This window comes from Mchenga conophoros, linkage group LG22 (assembly GCF_057382185.1).
Source record: "Mchenga conophoros isolate Kocher_MC1m ecotype Shallow Benthic linkage group LG22, M_conophoros_male_GT1.1, whole genome shotgun sequence".
Lineage (NCBI taxonomy): Eukaryota > Metazoa > Chordata > Actinopteri > Cichliformes > Cichlidae > Mchenga > Mchenga conophoros.
In genome coordinates, this window is record NC_140546.1 from 6125075 (window position 1) to 6150498 (window position 25424).

Sequence of the window (25424 nt, forward strand, 5' to 3'; positions counted from 1 at the left end):
TAAAACCATTTTTAGCATTTCAGTGATTTTTTACTACAATGAAGTATTTTTGCTGATTATTAATTATTAATATTTCCGTCATATTTTGAGTGTTTTGTTTTGTATGCTTTTTAGTTACATGTTTGAACTTTTTTCCTATGTTACCAGACAGATAAAGTTGAGTTCTAAATCTACATCAGTGGATTTCATACCAGTCTGTATGAAATTCTTAATTTTTCTTATTCTTCGATCATCTGTCTCTATCTCACCCCACCCCACCCCTATAGTTCTCCTCTGTCACACCAGCACATCTGCATGTCCTCCACTAGATCCATGAACCTCCTCTGTGGTCTTTGTCAACACCTTGTTGTCCAGTATTTCCACTATCTCTCCTCTGCACATGTCCGAACCATCTCAGACTCACTTCACTAACTTTGTCTCCAAACCTCTAAAGCTAACTTGTTCTTAACTCCACTTAAGATACCACCTGCAACTTGGCTTCCTGTCTTTAGTGTGAAAGAAGCAAAAACATTTTTATTATCATCTTCTTTTTTTATCCAGGCAAAAGTCAAGTTAGCAGACACGTAACAATTAAAAAAAACCATATGTGTGATTTTGGCCTTTAGAAAAGAACCCAAGTGTTTTGGCAAGCATTAAATCATTATAATAAACTACATAAAAAGCGGGCTATAATAATACTATTATTGCTATTAAAGAGCTCTTTTCGATGTGAAACATACCTCAAAATACTGGTGTACTTTATTTTGTCTTCTAAAACAAAGTCATTTCTGTTTAAATGTTAGCCATACGCTAGCATTGCAAACCAAACTAGCAGAAGTCATTATTACAACATCCTGTAAATGAACGAAAAATGCAACTGGTTTAAAACGTGACTTCTGCTGCTGTCATTCATGGTTCCTGGAAGCGCCTACACATCTTATGTTATGATGATATAGTGATGTTACACATACATGACAGGAATGTGTGAATAGTAAGAAGCCAAAATAATCTGCCTCACACACAGACACACACAGAGCAGCTGAGTGCGTGCACGCTGGCACGGATCAGCAAAAAGTGTGAAACAACAGCTTGACTCCACTAATGTGTGATCTGAGTTTCATGAGGCGTTTCGAATCAAAATTATTTTCCTCTCATCCCTTCCTCCAACACTTGGGACTCAGCCATGTTTTAAAGGATATTTAAATGCTGCCATCTAGTGACTGGTTGTTGGTATTGCAACAACTTAAAAAAACACCAGTGGGAAGTGGGGTGTTTTTTTTTAAGGGTTTACACCTAATAATTCATTCTAAGATTTTGTGACGTGCAGAGGATTTGAGAGCGGGAAGATCAGCTGAGTGTGCATGAAAGAGCACACCTGTCTGCGTGTTTCGGGTGTTTAAGGCTAGCTTTGTCACAGCTGTATGTGAGTCGGGTGCTCAGCTTGTGCCAGGCTGTTTTCATAGTGTTTTCTCACAGGCAGCATGAGAGAGATACCACTTCACGGTCCCTGCAGGAAGAAAGTGTGGATAAAAATATCCTTAATCCGCTAATTGTCTAAAACAAACTTTGAGGGGATGGAAGTTTTTTTTGTCTTTGTGCGAGAAACATGATGGACACCCACTTAAGTCCTATGCTGGACCTTGAGCGTGGGGTTAGGGTTATAGCTGAGAAGTTTAATGGCAACTGTGACATATTTACTGCTGGAAAAACAAACTTTAACAGCATGTTTTAAGTTGTGGAATATTACTCTAAAAGAAAAAAGAAGAGGAAAGTTATTTTAGATATATTCACTGTCAGTTATGTAATTTCACTATTGCACATATGAAGTTAATTTAAGATAAAATGCCATACCACAAAGCTTAAATAATCTCTGTTTCTTGAACAACCACAGCTACTAGATCTCAATCCAGCAGTACCTTTGGGATGTATTGGAACTGCAAATTCTCATTGTAGATGTGCAGCTGTGCGATGCTATCATGTTACTGTGGACAAAAAAATCTCTTGAATGTTTCCTTGATGAATCTATGCTATGAAGAATTAAGGCAGTTCTGAAGGCAAAACAAGGGTCCAGCCCAGTACAGTAAAAGTGCAACTAATGAAGTGACTGTAGAGTGTATGTTTTCAGTTGTGGACTTCATGGTTCAAAGATGTGACTAATTAAAACACCATTGTCATGTTTTGGGGGAAACCATGGCAGTGAATGTCTTCTCATGTAACTAACAGTTTCCTCAATGCTATCTACATCTCTCCAACTTCATTTGGATTCAACTGCAGGTAAACTTGTTGAAAGATGTTGAAAGCTCAGTTTTATCAGTACAATGTTGTCATCTGAGGGAGATCAGTTAATCATGTAAAATGATGCACTTTCCTTTATGCTCCATTTACTATCAAATAACCAACATTTCAGGAACATTTAAAATATACACTAAAAAGAGATGAGTGCATGAAACAGAAGATTTAAGACAACAATCAATGTTTCAGATTTTTTTTTTTTTAATTTGATTTGAGGGTTTTCAACAACTCACTTTTAGGCAATGAAAAGGATAGTAATTTAGTAATAATATTACATGTTTTAGTTTTACAGGTAAAAGAAAACACACATCTGGACAGGACCTAAGTAATGAACTATGTGTACACGCTTCTGTTACAAAAATGGGGCATCAAGTGTGGCAATGAGGGAGTAGGTAAAAGGGGGCTCAAGGAGGAGGGGGGAGGATATCACATCGATACATATACTCATCCCGCTGTTTTACAAAGTCAGACCCTGACTCGTTCCCTCCCACCCAAACATTAGCAACAATGATAAAAGAAATGATACTCGGTGTAAGAAAAAAAAAAAAAAAATCAATATATAATAAAATATAATACGAATTGTACAGTACACTTCGGTTATTTCTCTTCTTCCTTTTCAAATCCTGAACACACTAACAGCTCCTGTTCTCACTCTCTGTTCACGCTTCTTCAAAAACATCATAAAGTAGTGTACATTAAAAACAAGATCAACACTTTGTTTGTCCCAACTGTCTCCCTTCAGTCTCTTTAGACAAACAAACCCTTTATTGTCCCAAGAAGCTCATTAAAAATGACAATAGTGTCACATCAGGATTTCTTTTTTCCATTAAAGATAAATTTATCTTGAGGGCAAATTTCATCTCAGTATAAAAAGAGAGTTCTTCCACAGGGGCAACAAATAAACACAGACCAAGAGACAGACACGCTACTGTTTACCGGTGAATAATGTGAACGCAAACTAGAACTAAAAAAATAGAGATGCACCGATATTTGGAGGGATATCAGTACACAAGAAGGCATTTACTGATATTTGTGTGTTGTGTTGCGTTACTTTTGTGCTGCCTGAGTGTGATGAAGAACAGAAGACTTTAACGGAACTTTATGCAAATCTCTGTTGGAAAAACAATTTGAAACTTTCCAAAATGTAATAAATAAAAAAGTGATTGTATATCTAAAAGATTTTATATCTAAAAGCCACTTATTAAAGTTATTAAAGTGGCTTTTAGTACTTTCCTCTATCGCCACAAGATGGTGCAGTGAGTCCATGTAACCTGGCAACTCATTACAAACATCCACCCATCCCTCCACTTGAGAAAATATCAAAAGTTAACTGAAAACACCAACCGATAAAACTGTGCCCCCTGGTGGTCAAACCTGGCAGAACATAATTACAGGGGAAAAAATAAAAATAAACTTTTGTTTCATAGTTGAGCTGTGTAATAAATAAAAATAAACACTAAAATATATATAGGTATAAATCTGCATTTCTTTTGGTCAAATTGTTTAATATCGGTGCATCCCTACTACCGGAGATACATCCCCTCTACAAAAGGCATCCAATCCACATTTATGCCCAAACACTGATGACCGGGGATTTAAAAAAAAGAAAAAAAAAAAAAAAAAAAAAAAACAGAAACATGATGGACAGGAAGCCGAATCTGTTTTTAATAACAGATGCTACTAAAGTCATGTGGTCTTGAGTTCCTTCACCTTTGGGGAAGAGGAAACAGCCTGTGATGGTGGTTCTGATTTTGGGCCTTTTGAAGTCCACTTTAATTTATCGACCACCGTTGCTGTGGTAAGTTAGGATTGTACACAGGAGGAAGGCTCGAGGTTATTACTGTAGTTACACTAAACCCCATACTTCCACCTTTTTTTTTTTCTTTTTTGTTAAAAACTTGCTAGCTCTTGCTTGCTTCTTGGATTATTTAAAAAAAATAAACATCAAAAACAATCTAATCTAATCTTAAAAAAAAAAAAAAAAAAAAAAAAAAAAAAATTGTTTACTGACTGTAGTCAGTCAGAACCGTTGATCTCTCAGGCTGGACCAGACCTGGGACTGGCAGCTGGACTGGTGAATGTTCATCATCTGACGATGGAGATCTCATCAGTCCCCAGCTCCCACCCCCACTGCTGGTGGTCGCCCGGCAGCAGAACTTGTGGCGGGCGAGTAGCCGCGGGTTCCAAAAACTGTGTCGGCATTTGTGGCATTGGAATGCAGCTTGTTTAAGATGCTGGCCCCTGTGTTTCAAGGCTTTGTATAACGAACTGGTGCGCCTCTCACACACCTGGCACCGCAGACGGGCATGGCGGCCTGAGTTCCTAGGTGGGTGCCTAATGGCGTGATGGACCAGCAGAGAACCCTGCTTGGCATACATGGTGCTTGGGCAGATGGGGCAGGGGAAGCGTTTGATGGGGACGTCCATCGATGTAAGCCCCGTGACCCTGACGGCGCCACCGCACCATGACTTCACCTTCATTACACTGCCCTTTATCCTCAACTGTGCCAGGAGCTTTTTTTTGTTGAGCTGAGCCTGTAGTCTGCCCCTCTTCTTTCTCAGAATCATCAGCTTCCTGCGCGTGTCTTTACTCAGGGGCACGCCCACCAGCTTTCCGTCCCTCATGATGCTGTGGATCACTACTCGCCGTTTTTTCTTCCGGTGCTTTCTTGTCTGCCCATGACGCTTTTGGTAGTTTTTTGGGCGGTAGTAAAAAGGGTGCGGGTGTTGCTGCTGTTGTTGTTGTTGCTGCTGCTGCTGTTGTGGTGGGGGTGGCGGAGGAGGAGGTGGTGGTGGTGGCGGCGGCGGCGGTTGTTGTTGTTGTTGTTGTGGGTTTGGTTGTTGTCCGGATGTCCCCTGTGGCATGTGGGAGGAAGCAGCGTAGTTGGGAGCTGAATTAGAATCGTAGAAGAGCGGGGAGTATCCAGAGGGTTGGTTCTGATTCACGCGCTGACCGTTGCGGTCAATGCCATGCTGAGACAGCTTGTGCCGCACTAAGCTGTTAGAATAAGCAAAGGCTTTGCCACACACTTCACAGCGAAAAGACTTCTCCAGCCCCACCCTACCGCCATGGACAGTCTGCTGATGTGCTGTCAGGTGGAAATAGTGACGGAAGGATTTCCAGCAAACGGTGCAGGTGTAAAGCCTCTGTGATGGCGTGCCAGACGTTGGAGACTTTTCTCCTTGAGAGCAGGAGGAGAAGAAGTCAGAGTTCCCTGTGTTGGCGACTTGGCTGATGGCGGCAGCAGCACCTTTTATTCTCCTCCCCTGGTTGTCGATTTCTCCTCTTCTGTGCAGCTTCCCGTGTCTCACGAGGCTCTGAGCGTAGGCGAACATCTTCCCGCAAAGATTGCACTTGTAGTTCTTTTGACCCGAGTGTACAGTCAGATGCTTGGTGAGGTGGAAAGGCTCACGGAACATCTTGCCACAGACGTCACACGCGTGAGGCTTTTCCCCTGTGTGGACACGGTTGTGGCGCCTCAGAGTCTCCGCCCTCCTGAAGCGTTTGCCACATATCTGACATCCGTACGGCCTTTCCGATCCGTCGCCTGGCGGTGCTGGGCTCCTCCTCCTCCTGACGATGGTATTGGGATCCCTTTTCTCTCTGGGCTTCCGCGGCCTCCTGGGCTTTGTGTGCGGCTGGCTGGGGTGGGTCAGCGGCATGGTGGAACCATTCAGGGTGGAGGTGGATGACGGTCCACCTAGGTTACCAAACCCCAACCCCCCCAATAGGCCTCCAATGATATCCCTCCTCTCTCCTTCCCGGCTTTCTGTGTTTATATCGCACGAGGCGGCGGCTGCAGCAGCGATGGCTGACATTGCACTGCTGGTGACCTCATCTTCTGAATCATCCAATAGGGAAGAGAGTGGAAGGTGCGGCTGTTGTTGCTGTTGATGGTGGTGATGTTGCTGACTTTGTGGGTGGGGGTGAAGAGTTGGGGCTAAAGGGGCCTTCCGGAGGGTCTGGTTGGTCATTTCATTGGCTAATGTGCTTTCTGGGGGATACAGAGATGAAGGCTGGGATCGTCTGTAGTCGTCGACACCGCTGCTGTTGTAGGACGACTGGCTCTGGTAGCGATTTCTGGAATAATCTGTTGCATATTTGTCACTGGCCATCGCTGCCCCATCACTTGAAATCCCTACGCTGTCACTTCTACTTTCCATTTTACTGCTGCTAGGGTTGGAAGATGCACTCCCTGCACTGCTGGCCCTGTTTTTTGAACTGCGTGGAGGTTTGCCACAAGCACCTGAAGCGGCATGGTTCAGGAGAGAGGTGCTCTCACGAAAACAACGCCCACATGCCGGGCAGCGGAAAGGTTTCTCGTCGTGGATCTTCTCATGTCTCGTAAGTGACTCTCGACGGTTGAAGGACTTTTGGCAGATGCTGCAGACAAAAGGCCGGTTTTCTGAATGGGTGACACTGTGCTGGATGAGGTGACCTCTCTTTTTAAATCTCTTCCCACACTCGCCGCAACAGAATATCCTCTCCGGGCTGGGAGAGTTACAGTCTGACTTCCTGCTTTGGCTTTCTGGTGTCAACCCATGGCTGCGGAGATGCCTTCGTAGGCTCGAAAGGTGGGTGAAGGTTTTACCACACTCACCACAGTGGTAAAGGGGTTCTGGTTCTGTCTGGCCTGATGAGATGCTGTTATGATTTTCTTGGGATTTTGACAGCTGTTGGTTTCCGTTGGCAACGAGCACAGAGGTGGGATTTGAGGAGGTGGGAACAGATGAGGAGGAGGACACAGTGGAGGATGACTGTTGCTGCTGCGAGGACGGTGAGAGGAGAGAGGAATGCTGCGGTTCACTTCCGATTCCACTTAGCCTGACGCCCCCAGACCCTCCTCCTCCTACGAGGCCCGATGAGGAGCTCTGACTGTGCCCACTCGAGCTGCTGTTGTGGCAGTTGCTAACACTACTGCTGCTGTGACTGTGGCTGCTACTGTCCGTTTTCCTCTGGGGCAGATAACCCGCCATTGCCTTCTTTCTCCTGCTACCCCCACTCGATCCTGACGTAGACGAGCTGTCTACAGACTTTGCTCCATCATCTTTAGAGAGGGACAGGTGCAGGGGCAGCGGGAGGGGGAGGCCAGCCTCTTGCTGCATTAGCGATGCTATCTGGTTAGAGGAGAGGACAGGAATGCCTTGGAAATCAAAACCGCCCAGTGGGGCCGGCTGCGGGGCTGGGTGAAGAGGGTGCGGGTGGTGAGTGTGGCTGTGTGGATGAGATAAGGCGTGTGGGGTGAGTTGCTGCTGTTGCTGCTGAGGCTGTGGAGCTGTGTGGCTGTGGGAGGAGTGGAGTGCAGGAGGGGCAGCCAGTGCTGAGTTTGACTCTGAGGCGCCTTGCCCGAGGCCCAAACCTAGGTGGTTGTGAGTGCCCTGCTGGACGAGGAACTGCTCTAGGCTGCTGCTGGTGGGAACACCAGACAGGAAGTACTGATTAGCAGCAAGCATGCAGCTGAACTGCTGGTGGAGACTGCGAGGATCGGACTGGCCAACTAAGGGGACCGCAGTGCTACCAGAGGGGTTGTTGGAGCCGGAAGCAGAGGTGGAGGGTGAGGGTGAGGAGGAAGAAGGGCCAGAAGAGGGCTGGGGCACAGAGAGACCTGGATGGAGCGGGGGAGGCGGGGGTGCAGGTGTGACAACCCCCCCAATGACTCCTGCGCTTCCTCCACTGCTGCTCCCACCAAAGTCGAAACGTCCCATCCCAGAGTGGAGCTGCTCCTGAGCCAGCGCTGCCTCAGCAGGGTGAAAAGGCCGCAGAAACTGGGGGTACCCCGACGAGGAGCTCCCGCTGCCACTGCTGCTACTGCTGCTCATCTTACTCGACTTCCTGGAGCTGTGAGACGACGTGGACGACTGGCTCTGGTGGGAGATGGATGGAGGAGGAGCACTCATTTTGGCAAACAATGATGAGGAGTCTGCAAAAGCATTGCTCCGTGAGGTTTGGAGGGACCCAAGGCCGAGGCCCGACAAGAGGCTTCCAGATGTGTCACCACAGGGTTGGTGTTGTTGTTGCAGCTGCTGCTGGTGCTGCAGCTGCACTTGCTGTTGGTGGCTCAGTTGTCGTTCTAATCCAAGGCCTTTGAACTGGTGGGCTTGGTGTCCACTTAGCATTTCTAAAATGTCCATGGGGTACTTGCTGAACTGAAACATCTCCCAATGCAGCTGTGACAATGCACTCAGGGGTGGCACAACCCGTTTGCAGCTGCTGGAAACAGCAGTGAGCCCTTATCAAACCTGCGGCGGTCTGATTTTCACAAGTAGTCCTGCTAACGTCCAACAGGCCACGATAATCCACCGAGAGCCTGATTTTCCTTACATGAATGTGTCGCTAAAGAGCGAAGCGTCAAATGCTTCTTTAAAAAAAAAAAGAAAAAAAAATGTCATAAATATACTAAACTATAATAAAAAAGAAAACAGAGTCTGTAGTGTTTCTTTAGAATGTTCCATAGCAGTCCCATAAAGTGGAGTGTGTCCGTTATTTCTGTGCAGGCTGAACCATTGTTTCACTGGCCTTCCATCCAGTCAAGGAGATCTTCGAGGAGCCTGAACAAAAACAATCAAAAAGAATAATGTCAGTAATTCTGTATAAATTAAACAATAACAACATATTGTTTTTCCTGCCCTCAGTGCCTCTCCCTTAGCAATTACAGTGTGGAACTTGATACAGCTAGGACAAACAAATTTTCGCAGGTATCAGTCTCTTGCTTCAGAACTGATTATTTGCACTCATGTTACCCTGATGATAGTTTTTTGGCAGTGAAGAGATGACCTGTTTGTTTCTGTAGCTCTAGTTTTTAGTGTTTTTAGAAAAGCAGACTGATTTTACTGTGTAAAAACCAGGTCACTGGCTTCCTGTTTTATCCACTCAAGAGGATCAAAGCAGCTGTTCTACAATTATTTTTGCACAACTCTGGAAATCTTGGAAAGCGTACTGCATTCAATGTTTATTCAACCAGGTAAACTTTTCTTCAGCTGGTTTTCTAATCTCATCAAGCTCGAACCCAGTGAACCTAAAGCTCCGCAGCTGCTGTAACTTTGAGTTTCTCAGGAGATGATTTCCTTTAAATCCTTGTTGTGGCCAAGCTGTGAAACCAGATTGTAATTTGTTTCTGTTGTAGTGTGAGAAAGCAGTTCCAATCACAGTGTTTAGTTAAAAAAAAAAAAAATCATTACTGGCAGGCAGAAAAGCGATAAGCCAAACATGGAAATCCAGAGAAATAAATGTAAGCAGGATAGAAATCATCAATCCTCAATGGTTCCTGTCTGTGTTGCAGATAAACATTACAGTCAAATAATCAGCATTACAACTGAAATCGGAGAGGAAATGAACAAGAAGCCATTTTGATTACTGACCATTCCAATTATTTATTAATCAAGAACTCAAAGCCTTTGTCTGGTTGAAGCAGAGTCTTCTCTATTTGAGCTAAATATAAAAATAAAAATAAGATCACGTAGACAAAGAGTCACATCATTCCCTATTCAAACTTTAAGACCTAAACATTTTCACAGAACAAGAGCAAATTACCAGAAGTAAATGTGTTTACATGTTCCAAAATATCACTTGTGGGTCAACAGGAGCTGATTATGAGCATTTTGTTTCAGAAATCAATTCTTATGTGACTTGCTGCTTCAATTCCTGTTGATGTACTTTTAAAAGTTTCTCAGTCTTGCATCTCTTTTCCTGCCTCAGCATTGTTAACTTCTACTTCCTCTCTCTTCTGTTTGTGACAGTGTAAGTATGTGTGTTAAGAGAAAATGTAATACAAAAACCCTTAAAACCGTAATATGAATTAATAATTCTGCCTAGACACAGTAATATTTACTTCAATCAAATATTAGGACATATTCCAGTTATGTGTGTCAGCCTGCAATTTTTTTTAAAATAAAATTTAATACTATAAGAGGAACCGTACCATTTCGCAATTTAGAGACACCAGTAAGGGTGACAAATTCCCTGAATTGTCACCCTTACTGGGACTCACTGGGAATTCAGAGATGGCTCCTGTCCACCTCTTGCTGGATAAAATGACTTCCAACACATACAAATGCACACACACAAAACGCCCATCTCTCTCTCTCTCTCTCTGTATGGAGTGACGTGATACTGATGTGATACTGTAAACTCTTAAGGAATGCAATACGTCACAACATACACAACATAGTACTGTACAATTCAGACTAGAACTGCTCCATTATAACAAAAATTGCAATCCTAATTATTTTGTGACATTATTTAGTGTGATTTCTGTCTTGTTAAAGCAGATTTCCTCTCACATTAAATACAACTCAAAATGAAAACATATACAAAAAGATATGAAGGTAGTGGAAGACAGTGTTGTCCGATAGGTTATGCTCAGGCTAGTGAGCATTTTTGATTGTGAAATCTGTCTGGCAAGGACGACTGCCAGTCCTTGTAGGCCCAGAGCTGTGGGATGTTTGTGGGTTCAAACAGGGAGTGAAGAGAGGCCCAGGCACCACTGAACTCTAGACATTTGCATGGAAGCCACAGGGATAGAAACAGAGAGCCGAAGTCAATAATCTAACAACATTTCCAGAAGCAGACTGGATTAGAGACCCTTGGAGACAAAGGCATCTGCAAAGAAGAGTCAAAGATCCTTCCACAGCCTCACCTTCAGAAAGCTTTTACAACTTTCACTTCTTCTAGATGGATTTAGTTTCCATCATATCTTAGTTCACTCTGATCTAAACTGTGAGTGAGTTTGAGGTTTTAGGGTGGGCACTGATGCAAAAAGGGGGATGGGGGCTTGATTTACAACAAGGGAGAAGGAGAGATAGACTGAAAATGAACCAAGCAAGCACTTGTCTGATATTTGAATTTTGCATGTGCAACATGACAGCCTAAAAGAAGCACTTGACTTGAAGTAAATTACAGCAAATAAATCAATAACCTACTGATATGCTTTCCTTTAAAAAGGAGAAAACATATTTTAGCTCCATAAAAACAAAGGAAGAGGACAAAGTGCACTCGCTCATATTCATTTATCTCAAAAAACACAAATGAAAATATTTGAGGCTGTATCGTTTGAAACACCAGTTTTCTTCATTCTTCAACTTAATACTGCCAAAAACATCAGCAAAATGACACTCCTGTCATAATCTAACAATAATGAAACCCTCTTTAATTTAACTAATGATGCTTCTCGCGTTCACTGCATGCAACAACCCGCCATCATTTCAACCTCTCCAAAACATCAGCCTAAATAATTCAAGTCGCTACTTCTCCTGTGTCAGCATCGCATTTTCTGTCCAATACTTCGTTTTGTTTTGGGGGGTTTTAAAACTAGGGTCAAATCTGCTTTTATTTCTGACCTTTTTCTAGCTCTGCAGTGAGCGCTCGATGTGAATGAGACTCCAGAAACCACAGAAGCCAAACGTCTTTATATGCGCTGTCACATCTGTGTACAGTCAGATATAAAACCAGGAAGGATTTTGTATGTTGTCTGTACAGACAAAGCATAATGATCATGCATTCAGTTTAGCTGCATGCAAATTGTGAAATTAAGAAAACAGTCATTAACAGTCTAAGCCAAAAAAAAAAAAGAAAAAAAAAAAAAAAAGAAGCACCGACGTAGGTCTGCTCGATTATAGCAAAACTCAATCAAATACCGGGGGGGGGGGGGGGGGGGGGGGGGGTTCTCACAGCTAAGGAACACATAACAAAGCCAATTCCAATCCCATGCCAGTTCACATAAAGCCTAGAATGCACAACAAATACGATGAAATTCAAAAACATGCTCAATGTATTTACAACAGTGGAAAATATCACACAAAGCATAATTTCCAAATGCTCTGTGTCTCCAGCCAGGCTACAAACAATAATGAGACTTATTAGTAAAATAAATCTAATTTTGGTCCTTAAAATGTTTTTGGTAGCGATCACTCTCCCAAAGGGAGGCTCTTTGTTAAACCCTAATCTTGCCTCCCCACCCAAACAGAAACTGGGCCGATGGTCTTTGGGTTTCTGTGTTCAGCACAATATATGAAGATTACCCAGCTGCAAGCTATGCAAATGATAGCAATGTAAAAAACTACAGCAATTCAACCCTGGGTTGCAGGCAAGAGTATACAGTTGTTTTGGTCTTTACCATCATTTCAGTTAGAGGTGGGAATCACCATACATCCCACGATACGATATTATTGCAATTTTAAAAAAAAAAATACTTTGCGATATTCAGATTCTGTACATAAAGGTAAACTTTATCAATATTCATTTTATCTAATATCAAAGTCTCACACTCAGTCTCTCATTTCAGTCAGTTTTATTGTTGACAAACTGAACGGTTTGTATTACAGTCTAGTCCAACTTAACTGAATGCAACCATCTGGTACAATTATAGCTATTCTGAACTATGCAATTTATGAAAACTATGCAGCCCATTCAGCAACTGAAGAATTTGAAAGTAAATTAAAACAAAATATAATTTTACATTAAATAAAAAAAGTTTAAAACTTAAAATAAAACATGTTTATTGCTGCCAAAAAAAGTTAAACACATTTGGACAGTGAAGGATTCTTGCTCAGAAAAAGGATCAACATGCTCTGAAGTCAGAGTTCCAGTCCACAAAAACTTTTTTTGTAACAAAATATCGATTTCTGCTGTCCCTGTATCGATACATTATTAGCAAACAAAATATCACAATACTACACAGTATCGATTTTTTTCCCCCCCACCCCTAATTTCAGTGATATATCATTGCAGGAGCTCAGATTCAGAGCTGCAACAATTTGAAAAGATGAGAGCATCCAGTTAAAATTAAATACATAAATAAAATAGCAAATCCAGCAAGCGTTGCTTGTCAGTATAAATTGTGATAAAACTGTTGTAACAACAGTTGGTGTGCAGCACAACCAATGCAGTGTCCACAATCCAGGCATAAGTGTGTGCCATTTCTTTTTGAAGACTGTAATTGGGTGGCTAAAAGTGTCGGCATGCATTTCAGCCACTTGTACGCTCAATTTGATTTTTACTGTCACCCCACTCAGTATCCAGCCAGAGGCAAGGGTCGGAGTTGAGAATGTTCCTGGTAACTAATTTACTAGTCATATAAATGACAGAAACAAGGGACAGATGTCTAAGTGAGCTGCAACCACAATGGTGTCGTAAATAAAATAATAGGTTTAACCAACTAGTATTTTGGACACCAACTAGCAACAGCAGCAATGTTTAAATGTCACACTGACCATTAACAAAACAAAATCCTGTTTTATCCATTTATGGAAAATAACAGGCACTTGGGGCAGGGATAGCTCAGTAGGTAGAGTGGTGGCCCCATGATCGGAAGGTCGAGGGTTCGAATCCACTGAACGGCTACCCTGAGGTACCGTCCCTACACACTGCTCCCCAAAATAAATAGGAAAAGCTAGTTTACTTACTTTAAATAAAGATTTCTAAATCCACATTAGCTTATAGTGTTCATTAGTCAATTTATATTTTGTTCAAAATAAAAACAAACCTCTGGTTAATAGGAGCAGAGAATATACCATTTTCTTTCACATTTTAACTATGCACACAGGTGGTTTGATGAAGGCCTTTTACATTCATAAGGACAAATTCTTACTGAATGTAAGAACTTGAGCAACATGCTTTAGTGGCTCCACTCAATCAGTTATGTTACACTAAAATATTTAAAAAACTGCCTGTATCTGGGGTGAATACTATGAAGCAAGCTCAACGTAGTCAGGATTTCTCTGTTATTTGGTTCAACAACAGCTAAAACCCAGGTCAGAGATAACAGGTATCCCACTGGTGGTTATCAGATTTGTATGTCAACACAGGCTTTCCAGGCTCTGTGCACTTGTGGTGGACGCTCATTTCACTCTTATTCTGCACAAAACTCAGAGGAACATACAATAGAGAGCTATAAACAATGTAAAGCATAAAATGCCATAATGGTGCTGCAAAAATAAAATAAAAATAAAAAATGCAACAGCAACCACAACACCAGAAAATCTTAAAATTTGTGAACTGGTAAAGTTAAATATTTATCTCCAGAAAAGTAAAACAGATTTGGTGGAACATTAGGATTAAAAAAAAAAAAATCATATTTACATGTTTTCTGCTTCACTGGGTCAATACATGCAAATTCCCGTGACAATGCAAAGTAGACTGCACTGCTTCGTCTATCATCAGGTGGCATTACTAAGGAAGAGCTCAACTGAGTGCATTTATTACCAATAATGTCTGCTGAAGGAAAGCATTTAGAAAATGTCTTCTGGAAAATATCATCACAAACATCTCACAGCAGGAGCTGTCATTAAAAGGTTAATTTTGTCATCCAGCAGCCCCAAAACCACAATACTTATAATGCGGTAAGAAACAGCAGTAATAGCAGCAATTTAAGCCATTTCTAATGTTTAAAATTTAATGGTTTTGTTTTGTTTGTTTTTTTACTTCTTAAGTTTTGTCTCCCTTTATACCCAATTAAACAAAAATTCAAGCAAATAGATTAACATTAGATATTGAACAAAAATATGCATCCAAAGTACACTTCTGTTAGGAGGTAAAAGGAAAGATGGTGGATAGAAAAAAAGAAGCATTAAAAAAAAAAAAAAAAATCCAGGTCCAGTTATTCATAATGGATATAAACAAGTAATAAAAAGCATTATTACAGTGGGTGTTTCTTTCCACGAGCATCAGTTGTTTAAAGGACACTAGGAGCTGCTACTGCCTTATTTATTTATTTTTATTTATATATATATTAGGGCTGCCACAAACGATTATTTTGATAGTCGACTAGTCACCGATTATTTTTGCGATTAGTCGACTAATCAGATCATCATCCATTGGAGGTACAGCGTACAGCTTATTGCACCAGCAGCATCTGGTCTTATACAACTATCATTAGCTTACAGCTTGAAGTGTTTGTGCTAACTAAAAATAAAGACAAGATGGTAGTTTATTAATTTTTAATGAAATTTGCAGATTGTTTCGGTGAAGTTTAATAAACTCCTTGCTTTCTAAAATATAACAGGACACCGGAGTATATTCTCCAGCTTCTGATAATCAGCTGTCTGCTTGACAGTTTTAGCTGTGCAAAAACTATAACTTTAATCTCAGCCAAACCGATTTACTCAGGAACAAATAAAATACTAAAGAAAGCCAAACAATAAAATTTTTAAGTTATCTAAGTGACTTATATATATATATATATATATATATATATATATATATATATATATATATATATATATATATATATATATATATATATATATATATATATATATATATATATGTTTAACCTGACTAGCGAAAGATGGCGGTGGGTTTGAAAACGATTTGCCGGGAGTCCGGTGTTCTCACGGCTCTAGTTAGCCTTGCCCCCGCCTAGCTAACGAGCTAGTGGGTAACAGACGTCTCCGAAAACGTCGGAGCGCTTTTGAAAATACGTGGTGTCTTGATAAACTGAGCAGATATTTGAGGTTTACACAGCTACATTCTCGCCTGAAAATATGTTAAAGGTTTATTTTGTGACCCAGAAAGAATAATAAGAGTAAAGTTAAAACTAACTAGCTGCCGCCATTGTTGACAACTGCGCTGGGCTGCGCTATGAATTCTGGGACACAGCTTCTTCTTCTTCGGGGTTTAATGGCAGCTGGCATCCTTGTACATGCAGTGCTGCCATCTTCTGTTTCAGTCCGTTATTACACTCTTAAATCCTACTACTCATTCCTGCGTCCTTTGTGATCTTACAAAGCTTCAAACGATGCGTCGACTATTAAATTAGTCGTCGACGATTTTAATAGTCGACATAATCGTGACTAGTCGACTAATCGTGGCAGCCCTAATATATCTCTCTCTATCTATCTCTCTCTCTCTCTCTCTCTCTCTCTCTCTCTCTTATATATATATATATATATATATATATATATATATATATATATATATATATATATATATATATATATATATTTTTTTTTTTTTTTTTTTTTTTTTTTTTTTTAACTTTTTCATTATGGAGAAATTTGCAACGTTAAGTACCAGGGAGGCTAGCATCCTAATATTTTTATGAAACCTATTTTATTAAATGTCATGGCAGCAAACACTTTGTTTTTAAGATTTAAATCCAGTTATAGGAAATAAATCGCTGCAGAAACGCGTAATTATTCTAAGTTGCAAACCGAGCACCAGAATTTGCACCAAAAAAAGCATGCAAAGATTATTCAGATTTTTTGCAGAGTTTAAATTACTTTGATCTCCTTTAACGTATCAATTTTTAATGTAGCTGACACAAGAATAAGACTATAGAGCCTTAATTGAGAGCGGGGTGGCTGCATGCTGCTTGCATCTTACCGGCTGATCCACAGGTCTGTATCTGGAGCACCCTGCTGGCTGGACCACGGCGCTGAATGAGGGGGGAGGACAGTCCGGGGAAAACCGGTGACTTCAGGTCCACAATCTGGAATAGATGAACCGATGACCGAGTGGGTCAGACTGATGGAAATAATCGTTTCCAGCCACTCGCCAGACTCTGCTAGCATCCGTCAATCCCTCAGCTAGCTAACTAGTGATCCTGCTCTAATCGTTAAAAAACAACAACATTGTCTCGCTGTTTTACTCGCATTTTAACATATACATAGTTAAATTAATTTTTTAATTACGATAGTTTTAATTATTAAAAAACACTACTTAAAGTAGGTTAAGGTGATGCTAAATGAGGTCCCCTGGTTGTCTAGCCAACAACTAGCAATGCTAAAGCTTAGCTCGGACCGTTAGCTCGGCAGCTAGCTCGTTAGGCGACACAGTCCTGCTGAGAACGGCTTTTGTTTTTGTTTTTACCTCGTAGCATGCGACGTCTGGGTGCGAAAAAACAGACTCAGAACCAAGGAAGTAAAAATGTGAACACACGAAGGTGGCTGTGCACCGCGAGAACGGGGTCCCTAAAGCCTGTCAGCGGGGCCTTTTTCTTCATCCAGGGAAAAGCGGAGTGAGAGGCCTGGCTCTCCATCGGCCCGGGAGGGCTGCTTTTCTCTCGCTAACAAAAACTGTTTCCGCTGGCCTGCCCCGATAAGTCCATTGTCTGTGTGACAGTAGAGTCATGCAGCTGGAGTGGCTCACTGCTCCTCTTCCCTCACACGGAGCCTTTGTTTTGTTCCCGTCGTGTTATTCCCTCTTTTCTCCCCGGCTGGTTGCTCTCCGCCCCGTGTCAGCTTTAGGTGTCCCCCCCTCTGTAGACGACGGCTCCTCGGATGCTCCTGGCCTTAAAATGGTTGTTTCCTGTCTGCATAATGGTTCCGGGTAGAGCCAGGCGCAGGTTTTAGTCTGTCCGGCCGCGACCACATCCAGCACACCACCGCCACCACGCTCACATCCACCTCTTGCCCAAAATCCGTATCCTATCCAGCATGATGCTCAAGAATAAATAAAGCGCGCGCGTGTGTATGTGAGCGCGAGAGCGTTCGTGTACGTGCGCGTGCATGCATACGCTTTACACTCCATTAAAAAAACTGCCTTCAAACACCGTAAGCCATCAAGTCCCTTGCGTGTCACTGTGTGTGTGAATGTGTGTGTTTTCACACCAAGTGTGTGAAATGTTAATTAGTCAATTAAAGATATCATTAGGGTGCATGCTGCATAACATTACAACATGTGTGTGTGTGCGCGCGTCATGGAAGTGCTGCTGTGTGCCTGGTGCCTCATTTGCATTCAATTAAAGTTATTATTATAGTGTATTATTCTTGCCTATTGCCTGTGTGGGTGTGTTTGACTGTGTGTTTACTCTGCTGCGCTGCTCGTGTTGTGGGCACATGGATTTGTTTGCACACTCACATTGTGGGCAAGGGTGTAGGTTTGATTTAGAAAGCAGCTGAAGGAAGTCAAACGCTACTCGCCTTATTAAATATTCAGAAAACTTTCCTGAGGTTTCTTGCGAATCTGCATCTGTAAAAGGGGCGTGATTATCAACATTTTGTTTTTGTCACCTGGTTGCTATTGTATTTGTTTGTTTATGGTGAAACCATGTTGTAAAAGTGTTTTTGGCATGAAAAAAAGAAGGCGTAGCAAGTTAAAGCTTCAGCTTACATCTTTTCAGTCAGTAATCCGCCCCCCCGTTTAATTCAGTTCTTGGTGTGTGATTACATCAGGAATCGGCTCTGAGACACTTTTTTTTGGACTGGCGATGGACAGGTCTGGTCAGATGAGGTCAGACAGCAGTCTTCATGGACTATGATGTTCACAGATTATGATTACAACCAATTTACACAATGTGGCAACACTGTAAAGAAGAATGGGTAATATTCCTCCAAAACGATGTGACAGACTCATAAATCCAAGCAAAAAAAATTATTGCTGCTGAAGGTGGTTCTACAAGCTCTTGAATTGTGGGGTGAGCATAGTTTTTCACACAGCTGCAGAGAGTCCTGTGAAAACGTTCTAACTCACATGACTATATTTATGAAGTACATTTTTATATTTTAGTCTGTTTCCAGATTAATTCCTTATTTATAAATCAAGGCATTATTGCATAGTTGTAATATTCATATTAATACTTAAAGAAATGCTTTATTACCTTTTCTGTGACCCTTGTGGTCCTCTACAGAAAGGATCTCTAAACGCCAGTCACTATTGAATAGATTCACAAGTCAGCAGTTTTATATGGTAGTGCCCATTTACACCATATTTTTCATCACTTTTGCACAATAGGAAGGGGTTAATGCTTTGTACAACTGTATATAAATACATATACTGTTATTCATGGGTCAGTCATTTCAAACTTAGACTGTGCATCCAAACTTTGTTTAAATTCTGTCAGTGTAAACACTGCATACATGTTTAAAAGTGCAGTACATTGTGGCCTCTAGATGCACGGTTGGAAACCACAGTCAAATAAATACCCATCATAAAATCCCCCTTTGCATGTGAATAGGAGAACCAGTGTTAGTGGGTGAAACTGCTGAAGGCAGTCCATAGATTCAGTGTTTGCTTTACTTTAGACACAAAGGACACTGTATGGAAAAGGTTTTGTAAGTGTGCTGGTATATTAGCGTTCATTGTCACTTTATTAAAACTTAATAAAATAAACACATAATTGTGAATATTTTATTTATACTTGTAGAGCCTCTTGAATTCTACGCAGTAGACCTTTAATGAAGACTGGATGAGATCATTTAAGGTTTTAATATTCCATATAAAAGAGAAAATGTACTGTGTCCAAACTATTATATAGAACTTGTTTGGCTCTTTTTTTCCTTAATTTCACACTGTGAGTTATATTCAGAATGTTAAAATGTGGCTTTAATAGAGAGCCCCTCAATGTAGGTTGAAAGAAGACATGCCATAGAAACAAGGGTGTAGGTTTGATTTAGGTAGAAGAGAAGATATGCAATAGCCTGTGTCAGCTATATATCAGTTATAGATGGCCCTTGAAAAATGTAACCAAAATGTACTTTCTGAAGTTTTCCTTAACAATTTAAATGTATGTAGATAGTTGATGTAAAATCGATCTGTAACTTTTAGCAGAGTTCAAATGCATTTTTGTGGAGTTTTTTTCTTAACCCTGAACATCTCATGTCGATGTCTCCATACTTAGGAATTTATGAAGGGTCAATAATTCTGGAAAAAAAGGGGAAATTTTCATTCCAACTTCATTTATTCAGAGGGCCTGTGACTCTGGGAGAAAAAAAAAGGGGGAAAAATGAAATCTACTAAAAAAAAAAAAAATTGTAAAAAGCAGAGGGAGTCAGGATCAACATTAAATATATTAATAAAAAGTTCTAAACATAAAAATGTGACCTAAATATTAAAAAAGTAATATTTAATCACACCACACAGAAAAACAAAGTTTAGTGGTATTTAATTTTATTGTTATTATCAATTAAACAGTATGATTTCTACAAACGCAAGAATCGATCACCAATAACAAAAGGGTTGCACATCTGTGAGACCTTTGTCTGGATATTCTTGGAAATAGACATGTAAGGGGATGTAATAAATAAATGTATTATACAATTTGAGGTATGCAGAGTAGCTTCGAGAATACAAATATGCCCAAGCCTGCCAACACCCCCCCAGTGGTTAGCACACACACACACACACACACACACACACACACACACACACACACACACACACAGAGTTTGATCAGAGGACCAATTAACTGAACATGGATTATAACATCTGCATCAGACTTTTGAAGGTATGAGGAAAAATGAGCGAGACATTAAAAATATAACTGAATTCCCACGTCATTTACATCCACCCTCCCTTCTTATTTTTATGCCTCGTGCTCTTTTATGGTTCTAAAATCAGCCAAATCAGGTCACTTTACATTCTGCTCCACATCGGCAACAACTGCTCTCCACAGAAAAACAACCTTTAAATGCAATTAACGTTCTCCTCTTTCGGCCGTATTGCAACCTAAAAAAAGCTGCTTTTTATACCTTCTGTGCCTTTAAAATTTTCTCAGATGAAAACATTTCTTTTAAAAGACAAACAGCTTTTGTGGACATATATTAAAGGTACTTTTTGTAATTACCCTTGGGAGAATTTGATTGAGGTTTTCAGTCAGGTCAGATACTGAAAATGTTCATCTAGTGGGCGACGTCACGGTGGTTACGTCTGATAATTTTGGACCTATTTGTTGATCAAGACAAGGCAGTCGAACTGTTGGTTGGTCATAAATAAAAATGTGCTGTTTTTGACAAATAAAGGTAAGACTATTTGCACCCCATTCCAGCTTCACTTGATGCACCCAAACAGTGCATGTTTTAAATATAAAGTCACAGTGGTTGTTTCTTCACATTTCTTTTTCATAGTTTTGTTTATTTTGGAACATTTTAAATAATTTTTAAACATCAAAGTTTACAAAAAGTACCTTTAAACTCAAATTTCAGTGACACAAACTTAAACACCAATAAATTAAAGCACTCAGCTTCTATTAAAACACCAAAACCTGACACAATATAAGCCTTCAGTAAGTTACATTTTCAAATGTCTGAAAAGTCCTCACTTTGATGAACATAGCTCGACAAGAAAAGCTAACTGAATGATGTCCCTTTAAAAAAATGAATTTTTAAAAGAACGACAGGCTTTCAAAATGTCATTACAGCTTGATATGAACACGCAGTGACTCGAGTGCTGAAGACGTACTCCGAGTTTGGTCCAAACAAAAAGAAGAAAAATAAATAATAATGAGGTTCAGCATTCCTAAGAAGAATAAGAAGACACAGAAAGTTACACGCACGGGCACACAAACTAAAACAGACGCATGTACATGTACGCACATACACGCCGTGACATCATAAGTCAGCACTATGACATCACCAACACTGGCTTCTGACACCGTCATGCGTTTCTTCTTTTCTCTATGATTGCATCAGCTCTTTTTTGTTCTTGTGTATACAAAGGGTTTTTCTTCTTCTATTCTTTTTTTTTTAATTCCACTAGAAAGTTTTTAATACTGAAAATCCAGGATTATACATTAAAACTCACAGAGATTAAAAAAATAAATACATGTTTAAGTAGAAGAGAAAGAAAGAGAGCTCATGATGATAGCGTTCATAGTGTCATTGAGGGGGAACTTCTACATAAACCATTAACACGTGAGCACATGTATTAAAACACTAAAACTGGCTGGCAGGAAGCTTCACGCAGTAATCAATCATGTCTGTCTTTATCGAAATACAACCCGAGAGTGGAACCTTAAACAAGGCCTCTCTTGAAACCCCAGAAAGGGTATATCCAGCCAGCGTGGCCAGAAGGTCCATCTCACAGCCAGAAAACCAAAAAAATGTACAAAATATGACATCATTATGGTCAACGCTTCTCCCGCAGCTTTTTAAAATGGTTATGTGTCTTTACATGGTACACAAAAGTTCTTTTGCTTTGCACAATTTCCTTGCATTTAAATTTTTTTTCTCTCTAAGCAAGAAGAATAAAAATAAAAATATCTGTGAAAAATATGCACGAGCATGCCTCCCGACTCACAGGAAAAAATGAAAATGAGAAGCAGAGACTGTACAGAGCATAGACACACAAAGATAATTCATTTTAGCCCTTGGTGTGAAGTGTCCATTGTCCCCCCCCACCGCCTAAAACCCATTTGCCACCCTTCCCCTTCGTACGAGGTGAGCAGCTGAACTTGCAGGAAAACGTGTGGTGCTGTAGACGTACAGGAGGGTTGGTTTAATACCAATCGGCGGCAGAAACAAAGCCCTCGACCCCTCTACAAGCTTGCCATGAAAAGTTTTGAACAGTTCAGGGTTTCCGCCAGAGAAGTTGTCGACCCCAGCCACCATTTAACATTGCTGATGTTGCACCTATAGCAGAAACATTTTGGCCATTTTGTTGAGCGATAACAAAACAACCCTGTTTCTGGGTCCAAATGTAAAATTAATGGTGTTAAAATGGGATTTTTGGTTTTTGAAAATGATTGCAGCTCCATCTGAAATCTTAATAACTGCCATCCAAAATCACTTTACCAAAAATCAGAAACTATTAAAATGTTTTCCTCCAAAGCTAGCTATCCTAGCCATGAGCTAACGGTGTCTCAGACACAAAATATTTAGCGTGCCGACTAAGATTTCAGTGTAAGCAGTCAACTTAGGCTCAGGACTTTTTACATTTTTCATAACCTTGTGTCATGGATGAGGCTCAGATGTTATCTTAGGTGAAGTGCGTTCCATTTTTATTACCTTCTTCCGGTCAATGAAATCATAGGAAACAAAAGATGGACTTGGCTTCTTGGTCTGATTCAATGAAGACATCGGTCTCAGCGAGAAACCTCAACTTGGACTTTATATTAGTTTGTTTTAGACTAAACATAGCTCTATATGGCAAATGGCACCAGTTATATGTCAACTAGCTTAGCTTCACTTGACAAGATCAACTAACCTAATTCTAACTCCAGCTTAGTAAACCTTCTTTTCCATGATTGCTGGAATGTTAAACTTTACTGGGAGAACGAGCGCACAGATCCTTTTATTCAAGCTTGGAATTTGGAATTTTTTAACTCTCAAAGTTTCCTCAATGACTCTTTTCTTTTGGGACCCAGAAATGCCCAATGATGTCAGACTTAATATGCAGTTAGCTCTCACTTTATATCTCTGGATACAAATTGAGTGTTTTTTCCCACTTTACTGTGCTATACCACCCACAGAGCCCACAATATGGTTATAGTTGTTCACTTATGGCTAGGAATCATGTAGCTTACTGTCATTTGTAAATAGTAGATGTCCACCAAAGCTAATGCTTTAAGTTTAACATTGTTTTCTATTTTCTTTTTTAAATTATTGTACTATTAGCTGATCTGAAAAATGGGTAACAATAAAAACAGGATAATAAGATACATTAGCTAACGTTACAAATGTAGCTTTTGTTTATAAAAGTGTGGGAGGTGGTCAATTAAAAAGCTGCTAAGTCTATGGTAGACTGGCGGAAACCCTACAGTTGCTGAAGAATGTTTGGTCAGTCAGTCAATGTATGAGATTGGCTCAGTTCAAAACTTTCTTAGCCTACGAATTACACAATGTTTCATAGATGATATACACCCACTAGATTTCACTGTACAAGAGCATAGTCAGCTAAAATCATACTGCAAAGTGGACTTCACTTGTAAAGCCCGGTCACACCAGAAACACAGGCGAACATCTGGATTCAAAATGTTTTAGAAGTAGCAACTTGAGAAATTCACAATAGCTCCTCAACCTTCTTTATTTTTATCCTTCCCTTTATCATTAACTGGCACTTAGTTCTTGGGAGTTTTCGTGAAATGCTGGTGTGACTGGGCCTTTATGGCAGCGCTTTGACTTGCTTTTCGTCTCTAAACGGCTCATTTTATTTATTTATCTTTAGCTTGAGTGAATCGAGCTATAAAGAAATCAAATGAGAGTTAACTGCTGCATTATTTCAGCAGTTTTACTTTTGATAGCTAAAGGATAAATATGTTTTCAACTAAGTATACACAAAATCCTACAGGGCTCAGTTATGCTAATATTATTATTATTATTAGTAGTAGTAATAGTATCAGGTTAATTTCATACAAAAGCAACTTGTTTGGTTTTAAATACTTGTATAAATACACTGACAAGCAAACCCGTCTGCCTCTGCCTCGGCGCTCTGACATCCACAGTGGATTCAAAGATGGATGAATTTCTGTCGGAGCACTCGAGGACTCAGAGGACAGCGCAACAAAACTCAAGGACAATTCAACAAATTTGACTCAGTGGATATCCTTCAATAAAAGTCACAGCGAATACCCAGCAGCCTTTAACTGCTTTTTTCTTTTCTTTTTTTTTTTTTGCTCTTTACTTGGGCATTTGTCTTCTCTTCACAAAGAATAGGTGAAATTTCTCTTTTCCAATACACAAGTGACAAAGAGAGAATCAATTGGCTTTACTCACTAATGTTGCCATCCACCACTTTTTATTTTATGAAGGGGGCTGTGTGCAGCTGAGAGCAGCCCTGTGAGGGAGCCAGCTGATATCAAACCACTTGCTTGTTTCTTTGCCATTTCCTGCTCATATCTTCACACTAAAAACCTCGCTGCTTCCCTCTCTTCATCTGGTCTTCAGCTTCTTTTCATCTGCACCTCTTCTCCACCACTCTTCCTCTCACACTGTCACCTCATTCTTACTCCCAGTCCGGAGTCCCTGGCCTCCACCTCCTCCGGGGATGAAGTGCAGCTGTTCAATCGTGTTCTGCCTCTTGCTGGCGAAAGCCATACGTCGGGCGTTGGGGTGGCCTCCACCTGTGCCGCCGTGGGAGTCCCAGCCACCGTGCATGCCCATGCCGGACATGGTCGTGGTGCTGCGGTCGTGCTCGTGGCCTGATGTGGGGTGGGAGTTCATCTTGATCATGTGGTGGCGGTCCATGGATGGCGTGACACAAATGTTCTGCTGTGACTGAGCCTTCTGGTGGTGGCTGAGCCGGCCCATGGTGGGAACCATCCCGGTTCCTCCCCCTCGCTCACTCGTTCCCGGCAGCAGACCCATCGTCATCAGCCGGTCCTCCAGACGGTCAGGGGAGACCAGGAGCCGCTCATGGGACCTGGAAACACAGACTTCTTGTCAGTGTCATAAAAGTATTACAATATTTGAATATTAATTTTACTGGAAGCTTTATGATTTGAAAATGGTATAGAGTACTTTCCTGGGTATTGGAATTGAATTCAAAGTTCTAGTATCACGACA

The 25424-nt window shown here is 40.8% G+C and overlaps 2 protein-coding genes across 4 annotated transcripts in view; both read right to left on the minus strand.

Moving 5' to 3' along the window:
• Positions 1–2504: 2504 nt before the first annotated feature.
• LOC146548637 (uncharacterized) lies at positions 2505–17654 on the minus strand. Of its 2 annotated transcripts, XM_085262373.1 has the most exons (3): positions 17077–17654; positions 16591–16696; positions 2505–8819 (listed from the first exon to the last, which is right to left on the minus strand). In XM_085262373.1, exon 3 carries the CDS (start codon positions 8424–8426, stop codon positions 4275–4277), a length of 4152 nt encoding a protein of 1383 aa, XP_085118499.1. In that variant the 5' UTR covers positions 8427–8819; positions 16591–16696; positions 17077–17654; the 3' UTR covers positions 2505–4274. The 2 variants fall into 2 exon arrangements, with proteins under 2 accessions (XP_085118499.1, XP_085118500.1); XM_085262374.1 differs by having other exon boundaries at positions 16591–17654.
• Positions 17655–20077: 2423 nt separating this feature from the next.
• Positions 20078–25424, minus strand: part of shisa7b (shisa family member 7) — a 51310-nt gene continuing 45963 nt past the window's right edge. For both annotated transcript variants that reach the window (XM_085261626.1, XM_085261625.1), the window contains one exon: positions 20078–25281. In XM_085261626.1, the coding sequence (XP_085117752.1) occupies positions 24846–25281 (436 nt within the window). In that variant the 3' untranslated portion in view covers positions 20078–24845. The remainder of the gene's footprint in view (positions 25282–25424) is intronic.